The sequence below is a fragment of the Natrix helvetica genome (genome assembly GCF_964273705.1).
Source record: "Natrix helvetica genome assembly, chromosome: 10".
Taxonomy (NCBI): domain Eukaryota; kingdom Metazoa; phylum Chordata; class Lepidosauria; order Squamata; family Natricidae; genus Natrix; species Natrix helvetica.
The window spans coordinates 4,386,355-4,406,747 of NC_138561.1; the positions used below are offsets into that span (position 1 = coordinate 4,386,355).

The 20,393-nt window shown below is 45.3% G+C and overlaps 1 protein-coding gene across 2 annotated transcripts in view; it reads left to right on the top strand.

Moving 5' to 3' along the window:
• LOC309397202 (adhesion G-protein coupled receptor G1-like) overlaps window positions 1-19,864 on the top strand; it is a 42,088-nt gene extending 22,224 nt beyond the window's left edge. For both annotated transcript variants that reach the window (XM_081963035.1, XM_081963036.1), the window contains exons 7-13: window positions 249-294; window positions 1,498-1,601; window positions 3,165-3,280; window positions 6,200-6,468; window positions 8,202-8,310; window positions 10,625-10,893; window positions 18,442-19,864. In XM_081963035.1, coding sequence (XP_081819161.1) covers window positions 249-294; window positions 1,498-1,601; window positions 3,165-3,280; window positions 6,200-6,468; window positions 8,202-8,310; window positions 10,625-10,893; window positions 18,442-18,557 — 1,029 coding nt within the window. In that variant the 3' untranslated portion in view covers window positions 18,558-19,864. The remainder of the gene's footprint in view (window positions 1-248; window positions 295-1,497; window positions 1,602-3,164; window positions 3,281-6,199; window positions 6,469-8,201; window positions 8,311-10,624; window positions 10,894-18,441) is intronic.
• The last annotated feature ends 529 nt before the right edge of the window (window positions 19,865-20,393 follow it).

Sequence of the window (20,393 nt, forward strand, 5' to 3'; positions counted from 1 at the left end):
GTGACTCACCCAAACTGCATGTAAACCCAAAGTATCAACAAGTATATATCTGTATTTCCCAAGCTCAGCAATTTAAACTTTGAAGTGTTGGCTTGAAGCTTGAATTTTGAAGCTGAAGTCATCTTAAACTTTTTGCAGAGCCTAAGAAACGTTGCATTTATCTCTATGATAGTTCGCTGTACTTTATATATTTTTTTAAAAAAATACCATGCATTATATTCACTCTTTGAATTTTGGTTTGATTTCAGAGGAATTTTACTCCCAAGTGTGTCTTCTGGGTTATGGGCGCGAAGCGTAAGTGTCCAACGAAGTTGGGAGCATGAATGTGAACATTTGAAAGGAATAACAGAATAACACAGTTGAAAGGGAGCTTGGAGGTCATCTAGTCCAACCCCCTACTTTAGCAGGAGACCCAATACCAGTGATTGCGAACCTATGGCACACGTGCTGGAAGTGGCACACAGAGCCATCTCTCTGGGCATGCCAGCCTTTTGCTCTTCCGGTGGGGGACTTAGGAGGGGACCTAGCTGAGCCCGAAGCGAGAGTCTGGGGACATTCAAGCATCTTGCAAGGTGGGGACAGAAGATGGTTTGCAACAGGCTGCTTTGCCTGGAGGGATTTGGGGATCGTCTGATTCGGGCCTTCCCTCCGAATCCCTGGACTCCAGAATAACACAGTTGGAAGGAACCTTGGAGGTAGAGGTAGAATGAATGACCTGAAAGGGACCTTGGAGGTCTTCTAGCCCAACCTCTGCTCAAGCAGGAGATTTCACACAATTAGAGAAAAGTGGCTGTCCAGTGTCTTCTTAAAAGACTCCAGTGTTGGAGCCCCCACAACGTCTGAAGCAGTGGTGGGATTCATTTTTTTTTACTGCCAGCTCTGTGGGCATGGCATGGCGGGCGTGGCTGGCTTGATGGGCGTGGCTTGGTGGGTGTGGCAGGGGAAGGCTACTGCAAAATCCTCATTCCCTCCAGATCAGCTGGGACTCGGCAGTCTGAGAATAGATGAAGGGGTGGGGGAAATCAAAGGTAGTATTTACTGGTTCTCTGAACTGCTCAAAATTTCCACTACCAGTTCTCCAGAACTGATCAGAACCTGCTGAATACCATCTCTGGTCTGAAGGCAACTTTCGTTCCACTCGTTAATTGTCCTCCCTGTTAGGAAGTTTCCAGGTTGCTTCTCTCCTTGATTAGTTTCCATCCCTTGTTTCTTGTCCTGCCTTCGGGTGCTTTAGAAAATAAATTGATTGCCCTCTTCTTTGTGGCAGCCCCTCAAACACTGGAATGCTGCTATCATGTCTCCCTTAGTCCTTGACTTAGCAACGGAAAGTTTAGGCTCCATTGTGGTCGTAAGTTGTGGACCACCAGGATTGCTTCTCACTATGCTACTGTTAACATCAAAAGTACCCCCCTCGCCCCCCTTGGTAGTTGGTGGGCTCTTTCGTTTCATCTCCTTCAAGGGAATCAGCCCTAAAGTAGCCTCTCCTTTTGACCGTAGCGGGTGACATCGGCAAGTGGAATACATCAGGCTGTGATATGGACCCTGGAGTATACCAAACAACCTGCCTCTGTGACCATCTTACCTTCTTTGCGGTGCTCATGGTAAGTACCAAACTCCATACCAGCATCCTTGTAGAGCAGGGGTGTCAAATTCAATTTTATTGAGGGTTGCATCAGGGTTAGGGTTTGACCTCGGGGTTGCTGGGGTGGGCGTGGCCAGGGTGGGCATGGCCAGTTTGATGTCACTCATGTCGGGGGCACCTGTGATGGCCCAAGTGCTCTGCCAGCGAAAACAGGCTCCCGAGCTCCGTTTTTGGCTGTGACGGCCTCCTGCAAGCCTATGCCAGCGAAAAACAGAGCTCGGGAGGGCTGCGGCGGGCCGATCCTTCGCTGTTTCCAGGGCAGCCTCATAGGCTGGATCTAAGCACTTTGCGGGCCGGATTTGGCCCGCGGGCCTTGAGCTTGACACCTCTGCTGTAGAGGACATGATGGGGACAAAGGATGATGGAGGACTACAACTCCCAGAAATTCAGAGAGGCTGGCCAGTGATGAGGGATCAGAAGGCCTGAGGAGATCTCTTACCCTTCAACCTAACCAAGAAAAACCGACTATATAATAGTAGAATTCTATTTATGTAATATTATTCAACATCCCCAAACCCCCGTAATTTTAACCTAAGACTGTCTACTGTTGACCTCACCCCATTCCTAAGAGGTTTGTAAGGGGCATACATAAGCGCACCAGCGTGGCTATCGTCCCTATCCCACTGTCCCCATTTATTTGCGCCCCATGTACTGTATTCATATTATGTTTATACTTATACCTGTTATCTTTTACATGGTTGACAAAATAACTAACTAACTAACTTGTTTTTTTTTTTTAAATTGAAGCTGAAGGTAGACTTGATTTTCCAGGAAATGGACTTGAATGAACCCAGAGTAAATGCCATGGAAGGAAGGGATAAATTCCATAAAGGAAAAAGGACCGGAAAACTAATCCTAAAAGAGAGATTGACCTTGAGTAAAGATAATTTGCCAAGGAAGGCAAAAAAGGCAATAATAATAATAATAATATTGGATGAAAATGCCTGTACCTGCCACGCATGTGCGCAGCCTTCTGGGTGTGCGCTTTACTTGCGTGGGCAATTTGCACGCATGCGCGTGGCTTAGAAAACGTGGCTAACCAGGACGACAGAGAGCAAGGGTAGGTGGGTGGCTCACTTCAGGTCACCGCTATCGGTTCGCTTGAACTAGTCCGAACCGGCTGAATGCCACCACGGTTTCTAGTCCAGCCCCCTACTCAAGCAGGAGACCCTTTATCATTCCAGGCCAGTGGCTGTCCAGTCTCTTCTTAAAAGTCTCCACTGATGGAGCACCCACAACTTCTGGAGGGAAGTCATTCCACTGTTCCACTGTTTGTGGAGCTAATGAACTAGGAAGAGAGGAAGTTTTTCTTCACAGGATGTGTTCAAGAGGAAGACAGCCATCTCCCAGGGATTTGACCCCTGATAGGACGTTGGACTTGAAGGCCTCGCTGCTTCTTGCAAAGTGTTCTAATTGTAGCCCACCAACCACATTCAAAACATGAATGATTCCTCCAGTCCTGGAGCTGCTGGAAAGTCTTTACATTTGTTAGACCTTTCCCTTCCTGCCTTTTCTTCCACAGCTCCCCTCCTCAAATATAGACAAGATCCACCAGGAGTACCTGAGCATTGTCAGTTATGTTGGTTGCATCGTTTCAGCTCTGGCGTCACTCGTCACCATTGTCTTCCTTTGCTTGAGGTAGGAATGCATTGATATCTTGCTCTACGTTGGGATTTGGAAAGGAGGAAGACTCAGAAGGACTTTAGAAGGAAGTTGGAGTAGCACCGAAAGAGGAACAAAGAAAGACACGCAATGTTTTTCTCATTGAAGAAGAACCCCGTGAGATAATGTGCAGGAACATCTCAGCACATATTTTTCCCAGCTCTCTGAGTCACATTGGGTAGCATGGTGGCTCTGGGCTTGTCGACCGGAAAACTGGCAGCCCAGGTTTGAGACCCGAGCTCCATGCGGCAGGGTGAGCTCCTCCCCTCACCCCAGCTCCTGCCAACCTAGCAGTTTGAAAGCATGCAAATGAGAGTAAATAAATAGGTAGCATTTTGGTGGGGAGGAAACAGCGTTCTGTGATGCCATGCTGGCCACGTGGCTGACTCAATGGCTTCAAAACGGGGATGAGCACCACCCAAAGAGTAGCAATGGCTAGCGGAGTAAAATTCAAAATGACTCCTTTTTACCTGAGTCACATACACGGCTGCCAACCCATAAGATGATCTAGCCACAAGCTGCAATTTACCATTTTCAGGCTGTTTCCAGTAATCACCAAACCTGTAAAACTGAGATGGGATTTTGTCTGATCTCTCTCTCACTCTCTCTCTCCCTCCCTCCCTCCCTCTCTCTCTCCCTCCCTCCCTCGTCTGTCTGTCTGTCTGTCTGTCTGTCTGTCTGTCTGTCTGTCTGTCTCTCTCATCTATCTGTCTCTCTGTCTCTCTGTCTCTCTGTCTCTCTCTCTCATCTCTATCTGTCTGTCTCCGTCTCTCTCTCTCTCTCTCTCTCTGTTTTATCTATCTGTCTCTGTCTCTCTCTCTATCATCTATGTATGTATGTATGTATGTATGTATGTATGTATGTATGTATCTACCTATCTGTCTTTCTTTCTTTCTTTCTTTCTTTCTTTCTTTCTTTCTTTCTTTCTTTCTTTCTTTCTTTCTTTCTTTCTGTCTCTGTCTCTCTCTCTGTCTCATCTATTTATCTGTCTCTGTTTCTCTCTATCATCTATCTATCTATCATCTATCATCTATCATCTATCTCTGTCTGTCTGTCTGTCTCTGCCTCTGTCTCTTTCTCTCATCTATCTATCTGTTTCTGTCTCTCTCTCTGTCTCATCTATCTATCTGTCTCTGTTTCTCTCTATCATCTATCTATCTATCTATCTATCTATCTATCTATCATCTATCTATCTATCTATCTATCTATCTATCTATCTATCTATCTATCTATCTATCTATCTCTGTCTATCTGTCTGTCTCTGCCTCTGCCTCTGTCTCTTTCTCTCATCCATCTATCTGTCTCTGTCTCTCTCTGTGTCTCCCTCTCTCTATCATCTATCTATCTATGTATGTGTCTGTCTCTCTGTCTCTGTCTCTCTCCGTCTGTCTGTCTGTCTGCCTCCCCCCCCCTCTCTCTCACACACACGCCACTTCAGTGTCAGAAACTGAGCTTGGTGATAATCACCAAAGTAAGGTTACGCAAGGCTTTTGCAGGATTTCTAAAAGGGACCTTTTTTGAAATTCAGAGCTCATGGCAGATGGCCGTAAGAGTGGGACATTCACCTCCCAACTTAGCAGGAAGGAGACACCATAGCCTGCAGCCAAAGGAGGGTGGGAGACGGTGTGCATTTGGTATACATTTTCTAATGGTAGATCTGGGGCTGGTTTGGACCTATTTCCTATTTCAAACTTGATTTCATTGAGGGCCACATCAAGATTGTGTTTGACGTTGGACGGCCGGGGGCAACATCACTTGTGTTGGGGGCGTCTGTGGTAGCCTGAGCACTCTGCCAGTGAAAACAGACTCCCAAGTTCCGTTTTCAGCTGCAACAGCCCCCTGCAACCCTCTGCCAGCGAAAACGGAGCTCAGGAGTGTTGCAAACAGCCCTCCCAAGCTCCATTTTCATTGGCAGAGGCACTGCGGGCCAGATCTAAGCACCCCATGGGCCAGATCCGGCCCCTGGGTCTTGAGTTTGACACCCTTGGTTTATGTCCACATGAATCTCATCTGGACAGCATTGTATGGGGTGGTGGGAATCTGTGAGCCCTTGAAGGATAGATGTTTTCTGAGATGGACAAAGGTCGATGACCTGTGGCTGTCCAGTGTCTTGGATTTCAGTTTCCATGAGCCTCAACCAACATGGCCAACAGCAATGGACTATGGGAATGGCCTGTAGAACATCTGGGGGGAAGCAGGTTAGATACCGTATTTTTCGGAGTATGAGACGCTCCGAAGTATAAGTTGCACCTAGCTTTTGGGGAGGAAAACAAGAGGGGGAGAGAAATCTGCCTCTGCCTCCCAGCAATTTGCCTCCTTGCAGCAAACAGCAAACAGTGCTGACAATATACACTGTTTGTAGTGTTACATTTCAGACTATACTTGTACAGATGCTGTTAAAATGGATGTGCTTTCTGGAAGTATAGTTGTTCTCTGCTATTTAAAAGAAGATATGAGAATGTTCTGCAGAACATCTGGAGAGAAGTGGTGGAAGGAAAGTCCATCTGGTCCTATCCCAAGCTGGGAGAAAGACGCTGGAAACAACATGGAGGCTGATTGGAAAGAAAGTTGATTGATGAACAAAGCGGGGGGGATGGTGGGGGGTCCGTGTGTACTTGAAGGATAGATGTTATCTGAGATGGACAGAGGTCAATGACCAGTGGCTGTCCAGTCTCTTGAACTTCAGTTTCCATGAGCCCCAAGCAGCATGGCCAAAAGCAATGGACTATGAGAATGGAATGTAGAACATCTGGAGGGAAGCAGGTTAGATAACTCAGGGATCAGGTCTTGGGGATCAAACCCTTTCCTACAACAGGTGCTAAGACTTCCCATGGCTGCAGCTGTGAGCTTCGTACAGCCAAGAAAAGAAGCATGATGCTCTTTTTTTCTTCGCAGGAAGAAGCAGAGAGACCACATTGTCTATGTCCACATGAATCTCCTCTGGGCCATTTTTCTTCTCGACATGGGCTTCCTCATTGCGATGTACCCGGCTCTTGAGGGGGGAGACGTAGCTTGCAAAGCTGGTGGGATGTTCCTGCACTTTGGCGTACTCGCATGCTTGACCTGGATGGCCATTGAGGGCTACAGTCTCTACCGGCTGGTGGTCCACGTTTTCAACTCCTACGTGAAATGCCTACTTGTCAAGCTGTCCTTAATGGGTTGGGGTGAGTGGCAAAAGGTTTTTGTTTTGTTTTTTTGCATCCTTGTTTTGGATCTGTCTCTCACTATCTCTTACTCGGGAACTATTTTTTCGAAGATTTCTTTCCCATTTTGGCAGTGGTGAAATTCAATTTTTTTTACTACCGGTTCTGTGGCTTGATGGGCGTGGCAGGGGAAGGATAGTGCAAAATCTCCATTCCCTCCCCACTCCAGGGGAAGGCTACTGCAAAATCTCCCTCCCCACTTCAGGGGAAGGCTACTGCAAAATCTCCATTCCCTGCCCACTCCTGGGGAAAGGATACTGCAAAATCTCCCTCCCCACTTCAGGGGAAGGATACTGCAAAATCTCCATTCCCACTACAGGGGAAGGATACTGCAAAATCTCCATTCCCACTACAGGGGAAGGATACTGCAAAATCTCCATTCCCACTTCAGGAGAAGGATACTGCAAAATCTCCATCCCCACTTCAGGGGAAGGATACTGCAAAATCTCCATTCCCACTTCAGGAGAAGGATACTGCAAAACCCCCATTCCCTGCCCACTCCTGGGGGAAGGATACTGCAAAATCTCAATTCCCTCCCCACTCCTGGGGGAAGGATACTACAAAGTCTCCCTTCCCACTTCAGGGGAAGGCTACTGCAAAATCTCCATTCCCTCCCCACTCCTGGGGGAAGGATACTGCAAAATCTCCCTCCCCACTTCAGGGGAAGGATACTGCAAAATCTCCATTCCCACTTCAGGGGAAGGATACTGCAAAACCCCCATTCCCTGCCCACTCCTGGGGGAAGGATACTGCAAAATCTCCCTTCCCACTTCAGGGGAAGGATACTGCAAAATCTCCATTCCCACTACAGGGGAAGGATACTGCAAAACCCCCATTCCCTGCCCACTCATGGGGGAAGGATACTACAAAGTCTCCCTTCCCACTTCAGGGGAAGGATACTGCAAAATCTCCATTCCCACTACAGGGGAAGGATACTGCAAAATCTCCATTCCCACTTCAGGGGAAGGATACTGCAAAATCTCCATCCCCACTTCAGGAGAAGGATACTGCAAAACCCCCATTCCCTGCCCACTCCTGGGGGAAGGATACTGCAAAATCTCAATTCCCTCCCCACTCCTGGGGGAAGGATACTACAAAGTCTCCCTTCCCACTTCAGGGGAAGGCTACTGCAAAATCCCCATTCCCTGCCCACTCCTGGGGGAAGGATGTTGCAAAATCCCCATTCCCTCCTCACTCCAGGGGAAGGCTACTGCAAAATCTCCCTCCCCACTTCAGGGGAAGGCTACTGCAAAATCTCCATTCCCTGCCCACTCCTGGGGAAAGGATACTGCAAAATCTCCCTCCCCACTTCAGGGGAAGGATACTGCAAAATCTCCATTCCCACTACAGGGGAAGGATACTGCAAAATCTCCATTCCCACTACAGGGGAAGGATACTGCAAAATCTCCATTCCCACTTCAGGGGAAGGATACTGCAAAATCTCCATTCCCACTACAGGGGAAGGATACTGCAAAACCCCCATTCCCACCCCACTCTGGGGTCAGCCAGAGGTGGTATTTACTGGTTCTCCGAACTACTCAAATTTTCTGCTACCGGTTCTCCAGAATCTGTCAGAACCTGCTGAATTTTACTCCTGCATTTTGATACTGGCTTGAACTTATCGTTCAAGAATTGTTGTGGAATTGTAGGGAGGGACTGGATGTGGCATTAACTCCAACTGTTCTCCTCTGCAGGTCTTCCTACCCTCATTGTATGCCTACTTTTTGGGATCGATCAATCCTACTATGGGCCTTCCTCTTTTAAGGTCTACGAGGCTCCTGATAAATACACGAACATAACCATGTAAGTTCCTGGGGGAATAGAACAAATGGCCCCTATTGTCTATTCAGAAAGATGCATTTTTTCCTTGAGGATTAACAGCTTTCCATCTCTGGGTAGCAGAGGCTGAGATCCAACATCTGGAGATGTTGCTGTACTAAGTCATATCTCTGAGGGCTGTCTGTCTCTCCCTATCATCTATCTATCTATGTAGCTATCTATCTATGTATCTATGTATCTATCTATCTATCTATCTATCTATCTATCTATCTATCTATCTATCTATCTATCTATCTATCTATCTATTCTGTCTGTCTCTGTCTCTCTCTCTCTCTGTCTCATCTCTCTCTCTCTGTCTCTGTTTCTCTATCTATCTATCTATCTATCTATCTATCTATCTATCTATCTATCTATCTCTGTCTGTCTATCTGTCTCTGTCTGTCTCTATCTCTCTCTATCTCTCTGTCTCATCTATCTATCTGTCTCTGTCTCTCCCTCTGTCTCTCTATCATCTATCTATCTATCTATCTATCTATCTATCTATCTATCTATCTATCTATCTATCTATCTATCTACTTATCTCTGTCTGTCTGTCTCTCTCTCTCTCTCTCTCTCATCTATCTATCTATCTATCTATCTATCTATCTATCTATCTATCTATCTATCATCTATCTATCTATCTATCTATCTATCTATCATCTATCTATCTATCTATCTATCTATCTATCTATCTATCTATCTATCTATCTATCTATCTATCTACTTATCTCTGTCTGTCTGTCTCTGTCTCTGTCTCTCTATCATCTATATGAAAGTGCTCCATTGCTGGATAGATGGATGGATGCTCCAACACTGGAAGTTTTCAAGAAAAGATTGGGCAACATTTGTCCAGGATGATGTAAGCCAGAGGTCTTCAAACTTGGCAACTTTAAGACTTGTGGACTTCTGGAAGTTGAAGTCCACAAGTCTTAAAGTTGCCAAGTTTGGGGAGCCCTGGTATCAGCTCTTGGGCATTAGGTTGGACGAGAAGACTTTGCAGATCTCCTCCAGGCCAGGGATTCTATGGTTCTATCAAGATGTATTACAACTAGGCTCATTACACCTCCTGCCTCCTTAGCATAGCCCATTGTTTGGTCCCTTGTGTCTCTTGTGTAGCCAGGGGTGAAATGCTGTCGGTTAGGGCCAGTTTTTAACAAACTTTTTCAGCATTTTCTTTACTACTGATCAGCTGTGGGACAATCAGCTGTGGCTGTCTGTCTGAGAGCAGCGGTGGGTTTCAAATTTTTTTAGAACCTCTTCTGTAGGTGTGGCCGGCTTTGTGGGAGTGGCTTGCTGGTCATGTGACCGAGTGGGAGTGGCTTGGCAGTCATGTGGCTGGGTGGGCATGGCCAACTTGTAAAATGTGGTGAAACTCACTTAACAACGCTCTTGCTTAGCAACCAAAATGTTGGCTCAGAAACTCTGGCATTGAAGCGTGCAAGTCTTAAAGCTGTCAAGTTACAAGACCCTTGCACCCCTAGCCCTTTAGATAAAAAAAAAACCCAGGGGTGTTCAAACTTGACAGCTTTAAGACTTGTGGACTTCAACTCCCAGAATTCCTCCTCTCGCTCTTCATCTTGATGATGTGCGGACGGGCTGGGGGGAGGGAGCTGGAACCGATTCTAAACGGCACTGTAGATTTGTGGAACCTCTTCTATAGAAGAGCTTAGAACTGGCAGGAACTCACCCCTGTCTCTGAGGTCCCTGCTTGCTGCAGGGGGCATTTGTGTGCAGTCCAGCTGCTTTTGCATTGTGTGTGTGTCAGCTGGGTAGCTTTTGTGTTATTTTTGTGTAAAGTGTGATAGTTGGTTTTTGAGCTCTCTGTGACTCTGTGAGGTTCTTGCTTGTTGCAGGAGACATTTTGTGTGAAGTCTAGCTGCTTTTATATTGTGTGTGAGTCAGTTGTGCAGTAACACCCACCCGGCCACATGACCACCAAACCATGCCCACCCAGTGACATGATCACCAAGCCATGCCCACAGAACCAGTAGCAAAAAAATTTGAATTTCACCACTGCCTGTGACCAGGTAATACTATAACATCATTTCCATCAATCAAGTTTCTTGGAGAACGAGGCAATCAGGGAATGATCAGAGGCCACAAAGAGGGTGGGATGCGTTACATTCATGATTGGCACTGGAGAATCCTGGAAATTCCTCTTTTTGGGGAAGGTGTCAACTTAAAGAAAATTTCCCAGCCTATTTGAATGCTCATATTCCAGTTTTCATGCATCTTCCGGCTAATTAAATAATACCTAGACTTAACCATTCTGTGTTTTTCTCTTCTTCTTCTTCTCCAGCTGTTGGATTACCAAAAAGGAGATCAACAATTTCCTGAATTTGGGCTATTTAAGCCTGGTGCTGCTCTTCAACAGCATCATGCTGGCCACCATGGTGTATGAGATTCTCAGGCTGAGACACCGAGAGCATCACTGGGAATATGCGGTGATGCTCCTTGGCCTGAGCTGCGTCCTGGGCATTCCTTGGGGGCTGGTCTTCTTGGCGTTCGCTTCCGGGACCTTTAAGTTGGTGGCCGTCTATCTTTTCACCATCATCAACTCTCTCCAAGGTCAGTGAGTATTCCTGCTCCCCTTAGTCTTGAGATCTGTCACTTTGCCAGATTTTGTCCCCTGGATTTTCACGCAACACAAGAGAGAGATGTATTTTGGCTCTGTGACTTCCTCTTCTCCATTCAATCTGAGCTTGTGAAAGTGAAGCAGATCCTAAGGGGATGGGATAATCACGTTGTTGCTCGTCTAACTTTTCACTGTCGATGTTCTGACCCCGCTCACCAAACATGTCAAACCCTTGGAAGTGAACTCAAAGATTCCTTTATTAGGAGCTCCAGCAACCCCGGCAAAAAGTTTCTCTCTCACTGCAGGCTAACAAGTCTGTCTGGCAATAGTTGTCTGCCACAATTATTCATCTCCACTCCCTGCCTTTTGTCCCCAGAGCTAGAGTGGGGCTTCATCAGCAGTGGTGGCTCTTCCATCCCCAGGACCGGCCCATAGATTTCCACTGCTCTCCTCTCCTCTGCTTTCTGCACGTTCGCATGTCAGGCACTGGACCCAGCTGTTCCTCCTCTTCCTCACCAGACCTGGGGGCTGTTGACTCTCCATCTGAGGGCTGAGGATCTCTCTCCACAGACTAACGAGTCCGTCCAGCAGGGAGATGAATTGTTGTCTGCCACATCTATTCATCTCCACCTCCTGCCTTTTGTCCCCAGAGCTAGGGTGAGGCTTCGCTAGCAGCAGTGGCTCTTCCATCCCCAGGACCAGCCCATAGATTTCCACTGCTCTCCTCTCCTCTGCTTTCTGCACATCCACACATCAGGCACTGGACCCAGCTGTTCCTCATCTTCCTCATCAATCATCTCCAGACCTGGAGGCTGTTGGCTGTCCATCTGAGGCTGATGGACAGCCCAGGCTCTGTCTCTGTCTCTCTCTCTCTGCTAGCTCCATTCCCTCTTTCCCCTCGGAGCTCTTGGGTTGCCTTGATGCTGACCCTGATGCCTCCTCCTCTGATTCGGCTGCTGGAGGGGCCAACGATCAACAGGCCACAACAGTCAACAACTTTCTTCAAGGTCATAGGGTGATAACTGCTTCTGGTCTCCTACCTTTGGGCTGTTGTGTGACATGGAGGTCACTGCTAACTTGAGATGCATCTTTTCAACCTAATTCAATGTTTCCACACCTTGCAACTTTCAGCGGGGTGGACTCCACCTCCAGAATCCCGAATCTTGATGTCCACCCATCTGGACATTGCCAAGACTGAGAAATATTGATCTAATTTGTAAGTGAAGCAGATCCTAGAGCAGAGGTCTTCAAACTTGGCAATTTTAAGACTTGTGGACTTCAACTCCCAGAAGTTGAACTCCCTGTCCAACTCCCTGTCCTAGAGGATGGTAGGTAAAACCCATGATTTGCCTGGAGAAGTCTTAGAGTGACTTCCAGCATCTCCAGGTAGACAAAGGCTTCAAGTAGAACGAATCTCATGGACCTAACCAATCTGCCACATATAACAACTGTAGTGTTAAAGGTGGAGCAACTGGGGCTTGAGGAGAAGACAATTCCTATTGGATGATTTGGGAGCAATCGTTATCTTATTCCACACTATCCACAGGGTGGGTTTGCAGAGCATGCTAGACTACATAAAATGAGGTAGGTGGTTTTTGGTTCAGTGTGGAAACCCAGGCTACCATCTTGGCATGTTGGATGAGTTAAATCTGCTTGAAAAAGTCCCTACAATTTTTTGTTTAGTATAGCAAAAGCACTTAGACTTATATACTGCTTCACGGTGCTTTATAGCCCTCTCTAAGCAGTTTACAGAGTCAGCATGTTGCCCCCCAACAATCTGGGTCATTTTACCCACCTTGCAGTGGTGTTTTCCGGCAACCACTACTGCTGGTTCACTCAGGGACATACCCCACGCATGCAAGCACAGTACAATGAAAATTGCTTTGCGTATGTGCAGAAGCAAAGAGCAAGATGGCGGCATCTATGCCAACGCCGGGAGAACCAGTTCAGGGGCGTGGCAGGCCTGGGTCGCTGCCACTTCCAACAATCCACGCCGCCAAGCTCCTGTCATTTCGGCGGAACCAGTCCGCACTGATAGGAAACCATCACTGCCACTTCGGAAGGATGGAAGGCTGAGTCAGCCCTGAACCTGGTGAGATTCGAACGGCCAAATTGCAGTCAGAACAAATAGCTTGCAGGACTAATCATTACGCTACCATGGTATGCAACAGTTTTGCTGAAAACCATCATTTATTTCCAGATTTTGATCAAACTGGCGCGTCGTAGCACTGGTTTGTTTAATGACGGTGTTCATTTGCTGACAGGAATGGCCTTCTATATGGAGAAATTGTCATCAAATAAATATATACAATACAATACAATAGTAGAGTTGGAAGGGACCTTGGAGGTCTTCTAGTCCAACCCCCTGCCTAGGCAGGAAACCCTATACCGTTTCAGACAAATAGCTATCCAACATCTTCTTAAAGACTTCCAGTGTTGGGGCATTCACAACTTCTGGAGGCAATTTCTGTTCCACTGATTAATTGTTCTCACTGTCAGGAAATTTCTCCTCAGTTCTAAGTTGCTTCTCTCCTTGATTAGTTTCCACCCATTGCTTCTTGTTCTACCCTCAGGTGCTTTGGAGAATAGTTTGACTCCCTCTTCTTTGTGGCAACCTCTGAGATATTGGAATAATGCTATCATGTCTCCCCTAGTCCTTCTTTCTCTTAAGCTAAACATACCCAGTTCCTGCAACCGTTCTTCATATGTTTTAGTCTCCAGTCCCCTAATCATTTTTGTTGCTCTTCTCTGCACTCTTTCTAGAGTCTCCACATCTTTTTTACATCGTGGCGACCAGAACTGAATGCAGTATTCCAAGTCTGGCCTTACCAAGGCATTATAAAGTGGTATTAACACTTCACGTGATCTTGATTCTATCCCTCTGTTGATGCAGCCTAGAACTGTGTTGGCTTTTTTGGCAGCTGCTGCACACTGCTGGCTCATATTTAAATGGTTGTCCACTAGGACTCCAAGATCCCTTTCACAGTTACTACTACTGAGTAAGGTATCACCTATACTGTACCTGTGCATTCCGTTTTTGTTGCCTAAATGTAGAACCTTACTCTTTTCACCATTGAATTTCATTTTATTAGATAGTGCCCAATGTTCAAGTTTGTCAAGATCCTTCTGTATCTTAAGCCTATCTTCTGGAGTGTTGGCTATTCCTGCCAGCTTGGTATCATCTGCAAATTTGATGAGTTCCCCATTTATTCCCTCATCCAAATCATTGATGAAGATGTTGAAGAGTACTGGGCCTAAAACAGAGCCTTGGGGTACTCCACTGCATACTTCCCTCCATGTAGATGCAGTTCCATTGAGAACTACACGTTGAGTGCGGTTGGTCAGCCAGTTACCAATCCATCTGGTGGTGATGCTGTCTAACCCACATTCTTCTACTTTATCTAGTAGTAGGTTATGGTCTACCTTATCAAAAGCCTTACTGAAGTCCAAGTAAACTATATCAACGGCATTCCTCTGGTCCACTAATTTTGTCACATTATCAAAGAATGCAATAAGATTAGTCTGGCATGATCTGTTTTTGACAAATCCATGTTGGCTTTTGGCTATTACTTTGTTTGCTTCTAGGTGTTCGCAAATTCGTTGCTTGATTATTTTTTCCAGAATCTTTCCTGGTATTGAGGTTAGGCTGATAGGTCTGTAGTTTCCTGGATCTAATTTTTTCCCTTTTTTGAAGATGGGAACCACATCAGCTCTTTTCCAGTCCTCTGGTAGTTCCCCGGTGTTCCAGGATCTCTGAAAGATATAATTCAGTGGTTCTGAGATCTCGTCTGCTAGTTCCTTCAGAACTCTGGGGTGTAATCCATCCGGTCCTGGTGATTTGAACTCATCTAGGGTAGACAGGTGCTCACTTACCATTTTCTTCCCTATTTCAATTTGTGTTCCTAATTTTGTGGTGCTGCTTTTGATAGGTTGGACTGTTTTATCCCTTTGTGTAAAGACAGATGCAAAACATGAGTTAAATAGTTCTGCTTTCTCCCTGTTGCTTGTCACCTTCTTGCCACTTTCTCCTAGCAATGGACCAATTGTTTCCTTAACTTTTTTCTTGTTTTTAACATGTTGGAAGAAGCTTTTTTTGTTAATTTTTACTTTTGTGGCAAGCCTTTCTTCATTGTGAGCCTTAGCTTTCCTCACTTCATCTTTACAGGCTCGGGCTATTTGCTGATATTCTGCCTTAGTTATGTCCCCCTCCTTCCACTTTTTATACTTACTTTTTTTGTCTTTCAGTTTGTCAGATAGTTGTTTATGCAGCCATGCTGGTTTCTTTTGGGAGCTGTTGTTTTTCTTCTTCATTGGTATTGTGTTGGGCTTTTCTAATCTCATTTTTCAAAATTTCCCAAGCTTCTTGAGTTGTTTTCCCCTCGAGGATTCTCATCCATGGAATTTTTCCCAAGCTCTCTCTAAGTTTATTGAAATTAGCTTTCTTAAAGTCCAAGACTCTAGTTTGACTTTGTTCTACTACTTGTGTTTGGATAATGTTGAATTCCAATATTGCATGGTCACTTGCCCCCAGGGTTCCTATGACTTCAACACCTTCTATCATTTCCTCTCTGTTAGTGAGAATTAAGTCCAGTATGGCTGATCCCCTTGTTTCCTTCTCTACTTTTTGGAAAACAAAGTTGTCTGCTAGGTTTGTTAGGAACCTGTTGGATCTTCCACTTGGTGCAGAGTTTGTTTCCCAGTTGATGTCAGGGTAGTTAAAATCTCCCATTACTATTGTGGTGTGCTTCCTACATACCTTAGTTAGCTGACTAGCAAAAAGTTCATCTTCTTCCTCTGCTTGGTTGGGTGGCCTGTAGTATAGACCTATGGCAATGTCATTTCCCCCACAACCTTTAATATTGACCCAAATGCATTCAAGATAGTTCTCATTATTGTTGTGCTCTATTTCTGTAGAGACATAGTTATTTCTTATATATAGTGCAACTCCACCTCCTCTTTTATTTGGTCTATTTCTTTTAAATAATTTAAATCCTTCTAGCTGTATGTTCCATTTGTCAGTTTCATCCCACCAAGTTTCTGTAATGGCAATAATATCATATCTGCCCTCTTTTACTTGAATTTCTAATTCTCCCTGTTTATTCCTCATGCTCTGTGCATTGGTATATAGACATTTGAGTCCATTTTGATTGACCTTGTGTTTACTGTCTACATAACCTGTATTATGCCTGACTGCCCCTATTTTCTTGCCACTTGTGTGATTCATGCACATGGTATGACAATCACTATTACATGCTTGGTTTTGCTTGACAGCAGGAGTGATAATCTTACCCACACACACATCTATGTTACATGCATTTATAACCCTATGAATTTTAGTTTGCTGGGGACAGAGATGTTCTGTATCTATTAATTCTCTGTCCCCGCTCTTCAGTTTAAATGTTTATCAAGAAAATCTGTGAATTTAATGCCAAGTAACTCAGTTCCTTTCTTGGATGGGTGCAACCCATCTCTTTTGTACAGTTTTTCATTGGACCAGCTACAGGCTTCATGACTAATAAAACCAAAGCCTTCCCTTTTACACCACTCCTTTAGCCAAACATTAAACTCTGCTACACGCTGGCCCTTCCCTTTTTGTTCCTTATATACAGGTAAAACCTCTGAAAAGATAAGCCTACAACCTATACTATTAAGTTCATACCCCAAGTTCTGGAAATCATTCTGCACAGAAAGTACATCTTTCTGGGATAGATCATTAGTGCCAAGATGTATAATAGCATCAACGTCACAGTCCTTACTTGCATTCTTGACTATCTTAAGAATACGCCTCTTGTCTCTGCTGGCAGTAGCACCTGGCAGACACCTGACCTCTTTTAAAACCTCCGTATCCTCTCCTAAATTAACATCTCTTACGATTGAATCACCAACCAGAAGGTGACTTCTCTTTTTACATACCTTGATCTTCTTCTGCGACTGATGTGTGATACCTGGTTCCCCTTTTCGCCTTTCCGAAGAAAGTTCTTCGTTTTGGACTACGATCCCCTGCTTATTTGAGTCATCATTATCACAACTGCCTTGACCTATCTCTTTAGTGTCCCCATTAAGGTCAGCAAGGGCACTATATCTGTTTTGCTGGGTCACAGCAAAAGCTTTGGGTTTATGGTTCACAGCTCTCAACCTGCCAGATCCCACAGTTGTCCAGACAGCTCTTCTCCTGCAAGATCTTTGTGGTAGAGGGGGCTGATAGTGTGGCTTCACCATAGAGTGGAATGGCTGACGTAGACACCTAGTTTCTGCTTGGAGAGCACAGATTACAGATTCTAGATAGGTAATCTGCCTATGTAGACTCGTAATTTGTTTACAAAGGGGACAGTATCCAAATTTGAAAAGAGTACTGCGAAAGACAGGTGCAAAACAGCTATTACATTGAACTAAGCCAGTCATTTTGAAATAAATAAAATCACAATCTCAAACACACTAATCCAGAATGTATTATTGCTATTTTGGTTTATAGATATATGATTCGCGCGCCGTTAGGCGCGCTGGCCCCCACCTCAGTGTCTTTGTCTTGTGACTCACCCCCTCCTTCTCTCCAGCAGCTCCAATCCTAGCTTCAGGAAGATTCAAATGATATGGAGTTTAAGGGCCCCCACCTCAGTGTCTTTGTCTTGTGACTCACCCCCTCCTTCTCTCCAGCAGCTCCAATCCTAGCCTCAGGAAGATTCAAATGATATGGAGTTTAAGGGCCCCCACCTCAGTGTCTTTGTCTTGTGACTCACCCCCTCCTTCTCTCCAGCAGCTCCAATCCTAGCTTCAGGAAGATTCAAATGATATGGAGTTTAAGGGCCCCCACCTCAGTGTCTTTGTCTTGTGACTCACCCCCTCCTTCTCTCCAGCAGCTCCAATCCCAGCTTCAGGAAGATTCAAATGAATATGTTCTTGACCTCTGGATTTCAGTCCCTCTACAGCAGGGGTATCCAACCTTGGCAACTTTTAAAACTTGTGGACTTCAACTCCAGAATTCCCCAGCTGTGGAATTTTGGAGTTGAAGTCCATACGTCTTAAAGTTCCCAAGTTTGGACACCCCTTCTCTACAGCATATGATGGTCAACAGCCCTCAACCCTGCTGCCATTCTGTCTCTGCAATTCCTCAATTCCTTTCAGAGGCTGCTTAACATCTGTGATCTTTTCCTGTTTCTCTAGCTCCAACTCTATCATTCATAAAATATCAAAACGGTCATAAGTAACTTTTCTTAGTTGTAAGTTTGGAACGTCTACTGTATATTGTCTACTTTTATGATAAGGTTATAGTAACAGAAACGTGCAAGTCTACTTACACTTCCACCTCCCTTTATCTTCACGTGAACTGGGCAGCTTCCTTTCTGACATGCTTTCTCAGATTACATTTCTGCCCTGGGCTCAAATTCCTTTTATCTATCTGTTGCCTTGGCTGCAGCTCTTCCTCCTTTCCTCAAGGTTCTTCCTACAGTACTACATTACACTGCAGTTTGATTCATGTGTCCAAATTCCTCACTCCCTTCCAGGAACTGCTTAACATCTGTGATTTTCTCCTGTTTCTCCAGGCTTCTTCATCTTCCTTTGGTACTTGGCCAAAGTGCTGCAATCCCGCAGGTCGAAATCCCTGCAGTGCACAACTTCCAACAGCTTGAAGCTCCAGTCCAGCAGTTCCAGCACTTGACCTTGTCCTGGCCAGGAGGACTTTGGAAGTGAAATGTTCATGGGAGGATCTTCCTGGAAACTGAGCCAAACAATTCTTTGGTGGACTTGGGTGACTTCATACTTCTCAGTAGCTTCGAGACGACACCGATCTGTTTTCCTTAAATAGAGGAAATCTTGACTTGCAATAGTTTGTTTCGTGACTTTCAAACTTACAACTAAAAAAAAGTTACTTATGACCGTTTTTCCCACTTATAACCGATGTGACATCCTCGTGGACATGTGATCAAATTGGTGTCAGGCTTAATGTCAGGCGTGCCTCCTTCAGTAGCCAAGAAAGAAAGCTCCCAACTCCATTGTTTATGGAATGAAAAAGTACTTTTACTGGTTATGAAAAGATAGCAGCGAAAGTAAAGCAAGATCTGAGCCAGAGAGGCGCAAACAAGTACATATCAAACGATTACCCAACCCCCTCCCTCCAATGACCCCCACCCCAGTGTCCAATCTGCAACTCTCTAAGGTGTCATGTGCGTTGCATCTCCAGGCAACATCATTACGTTGGTATGCAGGACGGTTGGCCTTGACCAGTCCAAACACCGGCCATCAGCATGCACAGAAGATGGTGAGAAGAAAAGTCCCTTTGCCATATCACCTCGAGTACTATTTATTCCCATCCCGAATTCCATGCCCCCCACCCTCCCCGTTTCTGTGGCAGCCGATAACAAGTAATCAAAGGCAGAGGTGGCAACCGACAACATATTTTTGTGACCTTCTGACAAAGCAAAGTCAGTGGGGAATCCAGAGTCACTTAAGAACTGTGCAACTAACTTAACAACTGCAGGGGTTCACTTATCAACTGCGGTAAGAAAGGTCGTAAAATGGGGGGAAACTCATTTAACAAATCTCTCTCTTAAGCAGTAGACATCTGGGGCTCAATTGTGGCTCTAGGTCTTTGTATGGCTCTTCTTTCAAATGTAAATATTTTTTTAAAAAAATATTTCTATAGTGTAAAAAGTTGATGAGAGTACATTGAAATTTAAACCACCGGTATCAAAGGCAAATTTTTATTCGTGCAGGTACCGTCTTAATTACATCTGTACAAAATATACCTCAAACAACCGTTTGTTGTGTTGTTGTGTGCTGGGCTGAAAAATTGTGGAGAGGGAAATGAAGCCAGGCTGTATGTGGGGAGTCTGTGGAAGGGAGTCAAAGAAAGTCACAATGGCAGCCACAACCATCTTGCACACAAAAAAGGAGAAGGGGTGGGATTGAGTGTTTGGAGCGGCCCTCTTGCCTTTTTTGAACCCCCTCCCTATCTGTATCCTTTCAAGGGACAAATATATATATATTTGTTTTCGTAGATTTTCACGGGTGTAGGTATGCTGGTTTTGTTGTATTCGGGTCTTTTCCCGTGTAAGGTTGAGATTGTCTTTGCAACGTTTCGGCAGGATCTCACCTGCCATCTTCAAGCTTGGGCTTAAAATGGGAACGGAGCTGCTGTCTTTCTGTAAGTCTTGGTGGGAGGGGATGGGGTGCTGGCTTTGTTTCATTCCACTTACTGAAACAATTCCCATTTTAAGCCCAAGCTTGAAGATGGCAGGTGAGATCCTGCCGAAACGTTGCAAAGACAATCTCAACCTTACACGGGAAAAGACCCGAATACAACAAAACCAGCATATATATATATATATATCTCCCTTGATGCTGATGATGTTGGTTAGTTGGGTCATGAGACGTCTGCAAGCAAACTCAGAGAGCACCAAAGACTTGAGGGACAGAGTTTTTCTTCTATTGGAGCCACATGTGGGCGTCGTACCCATCAGCATCTAAATGTGAGAAATTGCCAGATTGTATAGAA